The sequence below is a fragment of the Triplophysa rosa genome, linkage group LG5 (assembly GCF_024868665.1).
Source record: "Triplophysa rosa linkage group LG5, Trosa_1v2, whole genome shotgun sequence".
In the NCBI taxonomy this organism is placed as follows: Eukaryota; Metazoa; Chordata; class Actinopteri; order Cypriniformes; family Nemacheilidae; genus Triplophysa; species Triplophysa rosa.
Genome location: NC_079894.1, coordinates 9,550,207 through 9,560,451, shown reverse-complemented (window position 1 = coordinate 9,560,451; position 10,245 = coordinate 9,550,207). Strand labels below are relative to the sequence as shown.

The following is a 10,245-nucleotide window of genomic DNA, read 5'->3' as shown; positions in this document are numbered from 1 at the left end:
GGACCAGCGTTGAACCAGCGTTGTTTAGCCTACGTCATCCGAAGTGGTCAATACATGTTTTTAACAAACAACTTGACTGATATTTGTCACTTGATGGCTCAACTGAACTTTTGTCATTGTGGACAACTGTTATAATCATGATTTAAAACAAAGTTAACTTGCTAGTTTACTGTAGAATTTGAATAGAGGACGTTTGAAGTTATTACAGGTGCTGTGTGTAATGTTTTAGCGGCATCTAGCGGTGAGATTGCAAATTGCAACCAATCGCTCACTCTTTTTCCAGAAAGAGATAACGTATTTATGAAACGCACTCCGTAGAGCAGTTTGTCCGTTTAGGGCTACTGTAGAAACAACATGGTGAATTCCATGTAAGGGGACCCACTGTGTATGTAGATAGAAATAGCTCATTCTAAGGTAAAAAAAAACCCATAACGCTTCATTATGTACGGTCTTTATACACCTCTGAAGACATAGTTATGTTAATTATATTGCATTTCTGACAAAAGATCCTCCAAAAATTACATACTGGTCCTTTAAAGGAGTCTTGGTGTTTCTCTGACCCCATAGATAACATGAGGATCAAATTAAACAATATCAACAGTATGTAATGTGTGAAAGGAAGTCATTCACAGCATCTACTGGGTGCTGTTGTAAAAGTGAGTGTTTGAATAGAGAAATAGAGAAGTTGCGTTTAAGATAGCTTAGATAACAATAGGCTAACTGTTTCACAACATGTGTGTCACATGTTCCACAGCTTTTCCTTTCAGCAGCCAACAGACCATGATTTTACACCCATGCAGGATGCAGACAGTCTCTTAACTAAATTAGTAATTTAGTTATTTTGGTGGATCTTGTATCAGTTAAAAGCCTTAAAGGGGTCATATGGCGTGAATACGTGTTTTTCTGTGTCTTTGGTGTGTTATAAGTTGCCCATGCACGTATAAACTGCACAAATTAAAGTGTCAGAACAAAAGATGCATTCTATCTTCTAGCAGAGCAGTGAATATAGATGCATTCTATAGAGCAATGCATTCTAACAGAGCAGTGCAGTGTTGGCTTGCTCACCGGGAGACTGCATTTATTTATTTATTTATTTATTCATTTATTTATTAGATATTATTTATTATAATGATCTTGCTTGGTCTATAAACACCATGAACTGTGCTGTGTTTTACCTTTCTGTGTTTTTCTTATTTGCTCCTGTAAAGCTGCTTTGGAACAATGCACATTGTGAAAAGCGCTATATAAATAAAATTGAATTGAATTGAATTGAACTATCTAAAAGTGAATGCTCAGACCTGCCTGAAACGCCTCGTGTAACCACAGCCCCACGAATCTACATCATTTCGTGGTATGACTTGACTAAGACCGCCCAAATGCATACTCAAGTAAGGTGGGCGTACCTGACAGTACAATTGCTTTGGAACATGATGTTCCAAATATGGTAAGAGGCGTTACATTTCCATCACACGCTTGCAGTATTCGACCAATCACTATGCACTGGTTAACTGGCCAATCATAGCAAACCTCGCTTTTCAGAGCGATGAGCTTTGTAAAAAATCCACGCGTTTCAGAGAGGCGGAGCAAAGAGGAGATACAAACATGCACGGTATGTGGAAAATACAGCGTTTTTGAAACTTAAATTGTGTATACACAATGCATTACATCTAAAACAAACGATAATATTCGTTTTAGCCGTGTCATATGATTAAAAGACCATTGTGTCATTTTTAGCGACATCTAGCGGTGAGGTTGTAAATTGCAGACAATGGCTCACTCCAACCCTCCCCCCTCAATTTCAAAGCACCACAGTGGCTGACACAGAACTAAGATGTCATCATGTTTTCACTTCTTTGCTGAAGGAGATAACGTTTACGAAACGCACTCTGTAGAGCAGTTTGTCTGTTTAGCGTTATTGTAGACACAACATCGTGAATTCTATGTAAGGGGACCTGCGGTGTATGTAGATAGAAAGAGCTCATTCTAAGGCGATAAAAACATAACGCTTCATTGTGTAAGGTCTTTATACACCTCTGAAGACATAGTTATGTATATTATATAGTATTTCTGTCAATAGATCCTCCAAAAAATGACACACTGGTACAGAAGAACCTGTACAGCTCCTGTTTATTTGGCTTAGGGTAAAGTTAACAGTGGTAAATCCAGTTTCTGAGTTTTGGCTCCCTAAGTATAAAAGTAGCTGTTTGTTTTGTTTGACCTACTTAATACACCGTGCAAAAAAAACAAGAGCAATGTAAAAAGCAATTTACAATTATACGCCTAAATGAGAATTGAGTATTTTTTTCACTGGCAACTGATGTAGATTCTTTTATATTCATCCCATTTTATTCCAAGCGACATCAAGTGCATTCAGGTACACGTTATCACTGGGCTCTCTTGGAATTTAACCCATGACCTTCATTTTGATATGCTTTTACCAGGTAAGCTAAAATAATGGTAAATGATTTATTATTTCCAAAATAGTTACACTGCGTATCATCATAGCACTCAGTCCACTACCAAAATAAACAATCATGCAAACATAGAGGTTAATTTAGATGCAGGTGCACAGTTTTCAACAGCAGGGGGAGATGTACACAAGTGATCAGGACAGAGATTTCAACTGACATTACTTTGTCATTATTTTACTTTTAGGCAGAGGTGTAAAGAGTACCTGAAAACCATACTTAAGTAAAAGTACAGATACCTTGCAGTGAAAATTACTCCATTACAAGTTACAAGTCACCAATTCCAAAACGACTTCAGTAAAAGTCTTCGAGTATCTGATTTTAACAGTACTTGAGTATTTTACTCATACTGAATGTAGGCTCAAAGCAGCACTATAGTCCTCAACACTTAAGAGACACGTCAGTGAAAAACAAGAAACAGATGATTCGTGAGGAGAGCAATCGCATTTATTTTCTTAAATCATAATAAGACTGAACACCTCAAAATGGCACAAATCATGGTCGACACCATAACCTACGTCATTACAAACACCCAAGTCTCATTTAAGCTCAAGTGCTCATAAGTAAACCAAACTCCTTCAAAAAGGTCTCTTCAATATAACGGATAAATAAAATAATGTTAAGTAGAATTAAAAAGTCAAAGCCTTTTTGCACTGGACATGCTGGTTTGGGCCTCATGGCCAGCTGCAGTCATGTCCTCATTTCACATACACTGTTAGCCCTTACCTGCCATTTCTACAGTAATATATTGGCAACACTGTTGCCAGCTAGTTACTGTAGGTGTTTTACAGTAAACTACTGCAATGGCTGTTTGAAGATACATTATTAAAGAATCTATTAACGCACTTAAGTCACACAGTCTTAGATGAACAAGTGTAAATAACAGATGAACACAATAAATCTGTCAAGATTTCACCAGAGGAGAATTAAACACAAACATCAATAACATCTTCACATATTACAGACACCACTTTCACTTTATATCTGTCATCTGTGTAAGATCTTATTGAGATTTAACTCTAGTTCATAGTGGTTCAATTATGTTTTAAGTCACCATTATGGCGATCAGTGTTTGCTTTGGTTGGACTCTTTGACTTTCTTGTAGCTTTAAAATGTACACTTATACAATAACACTGAAAGGGACTTTACAGGAACCGCAACTTTATGTTTGCTTAGTAACTGAAGATACATCTGAAAGAATTCAATCATTAAATAATAATAATATAGCATTTAAGATTTATTAAGATATGTTTGGTAAAGTGATTACATGTTATAATGGAAAGATCTCTGTCAGAAAATCTTTCTTTGCAATTGAGACACAGTTAGACACTTGACATACAAACCTCATCAATGGTGACAAACAATCATGAATGAGTTTTGTACTATGTACCCAGCATGCATTGCAGCATGAAGCTGTTCAGTTGATTGTCACCATTGTTGAGATTCATATGTGAATTGTTCATTTCTCTGTGTCCGACTCATTCTATAGGTTAATATTTTGTCTATATAGTGTGAGAGCACTTTTGAAAATTGAAATACTATACATTCTTTTTACTGGTTTACATCACTTCATGGCAATAGTCCCACCACATGGTCAAATTTTGAGCAAACATGTTTAGAGCACATTTAGGAAGAGTTAGTTTTAAAAACAAGAGCTTTTGTAGATGTGTGACCTACAGTAACTAGCTGGCAATAGTGTTGCCAATATATTACTGTAGAAATAGCGGGTTAGGGCTAACCATGTATAAACCGCCAGCGATTGACATCTACCTGATACTGCACTCATATTCATATAAAGAAGCCATGTTGACAAGTTTTTGTAAGTTATGGCAAAATCCACAAGATTGTAGTACCTTCAATGCCCTGTGAATGGCAATATTAATTATAAGATAGGTGCCATGCAAAATGTAATGTGTAATTGCATTAGTCATTACAAATGTATTGGAGTAAAGAGTACATATACTTGTTCAAAAATGTAGTTAAGTAGAGAGTAAAAGTTGCTAATATCTTTAATACTCAGTACAACTACAAAGTAGCCAAAAAGATACTTAAGTAAAGTAACTAAGTACATTTACTCCAATACTTTACACCACTGCTTTTAGGCGCACACACAGTGTACACGAATCTACAAAAAATCCTACTGTGAGCAAAAACTACATTTACTGATGTCCGTTTGTCTTGCAGTGTTAGCATAACTAAGTTCCTCCTTTTCACAGAGCATGTCTGAAATGTCTATCAGCGTTAACCACACCATCTGAAAACTCTCATAAAAAAGATTTTTTTATGATGGTTGAGCTTTAGTTGAATCTGCTTTTATTTCTGTCACTTTGCTGTGAGTGGTGTGTAACAAACTCATAATTTAAACACAAGGTTTGTAATTGATACAAGGACTTTACTATACGAGACTACTTTGAGAGTAGGCTACATTCAACTATGATCTGTTTTATCTTTTAATAACTTCAACCAAATTTGCGTCTTTTTATATCAAATGGAAGCTGTTTACTGGACGTTAAGTTTGAAGCACAGGAAGAATGATTGTCTGGGGGTGTTAATTTCCAGGTTGCATGACTGCTGTATTGAAAGAGGAACTTTGAAGAACTTTCAGCCAAAAGAAACTTTAAACGGCAGCTCAACCATTTGCCAGCTGCCTTGATATAGACAGGTGATAAAGCTACACCTACACATCATGGTAAGGTTATTTTTATGATTTACAATTTAGTTACATTAGGTTAATTTAAGTTACTATAATTCAGTTTCAATGTTATGAATTCCAGTGTATATATCAGACTTTCTCTTTGGTCTCAGAATTTATGTAAATGTTTGATTATCAATACAATAACATCCGATTTATTTTTTAGACCACGCCTGTAAATGAAAATCATGAAGCTAATTCTACAGTGACTGTAGTATTCTCTGAGGGCAAATCATCGCTGGGACTTGCTGTCGGTTTGCCAATATTATTTGTGGCTTTACTGATAGTGGGGATAGCGGCTATTTTCTGGTTTCGCCGCAGACAAGCAGTTGATATTGAAGTATCGAATAAACTACAGAGCCAAGATAAGAGCCATGATGCTAAAGCCAGAGAGTCTCCTTACAGTGGATACGCCGGAGGACTTCAGCCCCCACCGCTGAGCCCAATCTATGAGAACTTTCAAAGGGGACAGTCTGCTCCTCACGAATTACAGAGAAGTGCCATACAAAGTGAGGACATCCACAGGTAAAGTGCAAAGTACAAGTCATTCCTAAACTTCAGAAATGGAGATCATGAGAATCCAGGTGAAGGGGGTATTGTGATAAGTATATTAGGCAGAAACAGAATTTCCTATAGTTATTTGCTGTCAGTTTTGCAAGCTCACTGTGACATCATGAATGTGTTGTAATAGTGGTATAACAGTGTTTTCCCAGGTATTTTAGCATTTCAGACTGTTACATGATAGGAGTTTCTGTTTTGCCGCAATATTATATTGAGAGAAAAGAGTTACAGAGTTGTAAAATACCATAAATGATTGTCTTAGTGTGAGTATTTTAATGCAATATGGAGAGATTGATAGTGATATTTTTGCATGCACATTTATCAGAGGACTGAATTTTACTTTTGCTCTCATTTAGACCCCATGATGTGTACCTTCAGTGTGATTCAAATGAAGCAATCTACAGTAATGATCCTGCCCTTTACCAGCCAAACCCAGAGTACTCTGAAGATCTGTACATCGTGCCGGATGTTTAAAAAATGTTATGTTCAGTATTAATCCTGAAAGTGTTCGATACAATAATTTACACCATGATGTCAAACAAGACTATACGCTTCACAGAGGGTTAAAAAAATCTTAATATTGTAAGCAAGAACATTTGAACCCACGTGATTCATAAAATGCCCTGGCACATACATGAGCCATTTTAATTCAGTTTAGTGACAAAACAGGTTAAACAGCAAAACATAATAATTAAGACGTTAAAAATGAACACCAAGCCTTTCACAAGAGCCTCTTCAAAGGGAACATAAAAGGACACATTTTGCAAACACAAAATCTAATATCAAGTTTAATTGTTTAGGTGACCATAACACATATGCGATTTTTAAACATGCCTTTTGATCTTTATGTCAGCTGTGAATTTAGTCCGACTCATTGGAAGATCAGAACTCTGAAAGTTCAAAGAACTCTGGAAGGATGAAACAGTTGAAAATGTCACTTTCACAATCGCAAATAAAATATAAGGAACCTGAGCAAATAAGGAGGTTTTCTGCAGCACTAAGAACCTTGAGAAGTGTCATAGGCAGAGATTTGTTTGTCAATTATAATATCTAGTTTCTATGAATTGCTGTTTAACCTGTTTGTCATTGCGTCTCATGCATTTTTGTTTATTTGTGTCTGTGTGTGCCTGCGAGTGTGTGTTTCAAAAGTACATGAGAAGCAATTTTATCTCAGATTGAGATTTAACTTTGCATTTACATGGTATTATCTTGGAACACCACATTATTTTTTTGCTTTATTATTAGCTTTAGCCACCAGACTGAATGTCCCAAATTAATAAATCTCTAATTTGCAGTGCCCCAACTTAAGTCTATTTAACTTATTCATAATGTAAATTTCTCTTGAGCACATCAGATCTGCTTTTTCAGGCCATTGGTTGAATTTACTTTTATCATGTTTAATTCACAACATTAAACTAATTTATGTGTACCGATGCCTGCTGGACATTATTTTTAAAGCTATTGTAATACAATGTATAAAGGATAAAGTATAAGGTCAAAATCATATTTTATTGTCTAGAGAAATAATTGTATCATGTAATAAAACATATCAGATAATAAAAAATATTTTGAGTCAATAAAATCTGCAGAGACAAACATCGACCAATGTTTATGGGGCACAGTGACATAGTAAGTATTGAAATACTGAGTCACTGATGCGTCGTGTAGCTCTCTTCTCTCATGTGTTTGTTTTAGAGACCGTTGACTCTCTGGTCAAGGTCAATGTATAGCAGTTACAGATGGTTTCAAGGAGTTTGTTTATGGCATCACCTGACCTTGTGATATTATCTGCAATTGAGCAAATATTGTAAAAGGAATATTTGAAAGGTTATTTCCATTCTTAAAGCCATAAGTGGAAAAGTGTGCATCCACAAAGGTACATGATAAGAGTGAGTCACACACAGATGACTCATACTGATGAGCTATTCTCTGCTATTGAATAGGACGAGCAAGAAAATTGAGGTAGTCATGTTTATGTAAAACCAATACTTTATATGAGGATATTCATTTTTCATCTTACAGTCAAGAATTGCTTTTAACAGAACAGCAATTGTTATTTCTGGAAAATATTTTTCTTTGAAAAAAATACAGAAGGTTTCATGATTCAAACTCGCAACACATTTAACGAGTTTCCAAATAAATTACAATAAATATCTCCAGTATGCAAAGCATGTAAAACATACATTGACCTTTCAACATTTCAATGTAGGCATTTGGCCCTTGGCATTTTGCTTACGAATAAACCAAATGCATTTCATAAATGTAAAGAATGTTACCAAATGTGTGTGAGAACTCTTCACAGTTTATTATGCTTTCACATTCTTATCACATTCATTCTTTATTTTAAAAAGCATGTTCCAATCCAGTTCATGCACAGTGGCATTCGCTGACTATCAAATCATTGAAGGGTGTGAGCTTTAACTTTCCACGACTGTCATAATGCATCAGAACCATTGGTTCATAGCTGGCTGGTACGCAGCAGGGCTGAGGCGCCGTCCCCTTGGACATGAGATATAGACGAGACTTTACCTGTGTGTGCATACTGGCGGGTTTGTAATTATGTGGGCACGAACCATCACAGTAGTGCATCGTGTAGCCCGAAGGAGCGATGATCCAGTCTGACCAGTCAATGTCTTTAAAAGAAACGTTTAGCGACCTCCTCCTGCATTGACCTTCATCTTCCTCAGCAGTCAGAGCTCTCCTGACCCTCTTCGCTGCTTGGTTAAGTTTTAAACTAAGGCGTGGTGTGGATTTAGCATGTAGTGGTCGTTTTTTGAGGCAAATTTCAACCACTAAAAGCTCAGCACTGCTGTCTTTGAGCCACTTCTCAACCACACCTGTTAAATCCAACATAACGTCCTGTGTAGTCAGGCCTTTTGTGCGAAACACAGCCTCTGTTTGAAAACCAGAGGGTTTGTGCATTCTAACCAGAATGTTCTTTGTAAGCCATGGTCTGTTTGAAGTTTTATGCCTGTGTGGTCTGTGAATGCGCAGCCTTGCTTGTTTAAGAGCCAGTCCATTGTTGATGCGGGAGTCCTTATGGAAGGCAACTCTCAACCATTGTTGCTTTAAATCCGTAGAATTTAGAGGCTCAACTGTTATAACAATAAAAAGTAACCATAAAAACACAAATCAAAGTCTAAAGATGTGTGTGTTTCGCTTTTTACATGAATTATAACAAATAAGGGTTTGTACTTTTCTGAACCAAGCATTTTTAGAGTGTAGTTTTAAGTTAGAGTTAAGTTAGTTGTTTTTTAGTCCACACATAAATGGTATAATAACTTACATTATTACTCATAATTTACATAATAACACTGTAATGTAAGCTTACCTGTGATTGGAAAGAGCACTGTGGAGGCTCTTGTTCTCCCCTGAAGCTTCTCTTCTTGCGTGGAGTTTCCTCTAAGGAGTTGTCGTATTCTCCTGTATTGATGAAACATCCTAACCAGGTCCTGATGAGAAGCTTTTTCACCAGCTCCAGGTGGAGCGTCCAGCCCCAGGAACTCTAGAATACTCGCTTTCAGAGCCTCAAGCTGTAGGGCTCTGTATGTTTCTTCATTCTCCTCTCCAAGACAAGAAGTAAAGAATACAACCCAGACAGAAAGGAGAAAGTAAAGTGCGACTAAATTCTGCATGGTAGGTTCTGTTTGTTTGTGCTATCTTTGTGTTGGTTGATACTATGAATGAAATTCCATGCATGCTTTTATTTATACCTCGACTGGCCACGCCCCACCAATGAGAATCGCTGCTGTACTCCCACACTTCAAACTGCACTTGCAAGAATATTACCTTCACCATGACATCATATGTTCAAAAAGAAATCAGAAATAATGTTGAAATAATACCCAAACAAACAAAAGTAAATTAAGTTTAATATTTCAAAGCATCCTAATTATTTACTACAGGAAAATATTCATGTAGTAATTATGAGCATGATGTAACAACAAGCAATATGGAGTCATGGAAGATGACTTAAGCATAGGAAACTATGCAGTCCACGTAATACTACATATATAGCACTCTGTGAAGTGGACCAAAGTTGGGTTTGTAAACATTAACATCTATTATTTTCAAAGCATAATCACTACACTGACTCGAAATATGGGTTTATCAAGGACTGTGTGGTCTCTGTTCCACTGAGCTCATTTTGTAAATTATTTTTAGTTTTGTGTCAACACAACGTTTGTTTACACATGGTGCTATGTACAGAAGCACAACTAAGCTACAAACAGTAGTAAAATTATGAAAAACTAACCAAATTTGATAATGATAATTTGCAGTAATGCTGAAACCTGTCACGTGTGGAGTGTCACATGCTCAGATGACTCTTTCTTTTGTAAAAAAAAAAAAGTGTGTTAAAGGGTTTCGGTAAGGTATGCTTCGGACAAACACTGAGGCATTCATCCCCTCAGAAATCCAAGAGAGCAATGTTGAGTAATCTTTTGGCCAAACAAAAGAAGTCTAAAAAAACGAGACACACCTTTAATGAATGTATTTTAGGAATAACCTCAAGCGTTAGGAAGA

The 10,245-nt window shown here is 36.4% G+C and overlaps 1 protein-coding gene across 1 annotated transcript; it reads right to left on the bottom strand.

The window, feature by feature from the left end:
• Positions 1-7,703: 7,703 nt before the first annotated feature.
• Positions 7,704-9,379, bottom strand: LOC130554867 (inhibin beta C chain). The gene is made up of 2 exons (XM_057334743.1): positions 9,053-9,379; positions 7,704-8,816 (listed from the first exon to the last, which is right to left on the bottom strand). The coding sequence occupies exons 1-2, from the start codon at positions 9,354-9,356 to the stop codon at positions 8,089-8,091; spliced, it is 1,032 nt and encodes a 343-aa protein (XP_057190726.1). The 5' UTR covers positions 9,357-9,379; the 3' UTR covers positions 7,704-8,088.
• Positions 9,380-10,245: the final 866 nt, after the last annotated feature.

Coding starts and splice junctions, on each gene's coding strand:
- LOC130554867 (XM_057334743.1), bottom strand. CDS start 9,356: ATGCAGAATTTAGTCGCACTTTACTTTCTCCTTTCTGTCTGGGTTGTA. Junction 8,817..9,052: donor AGTGCTCTTTCCAATCACAG/GTAAGCTTACAT, acceptor TTGTTATAACAG/TTGAGCCTCTAAATTCTACG.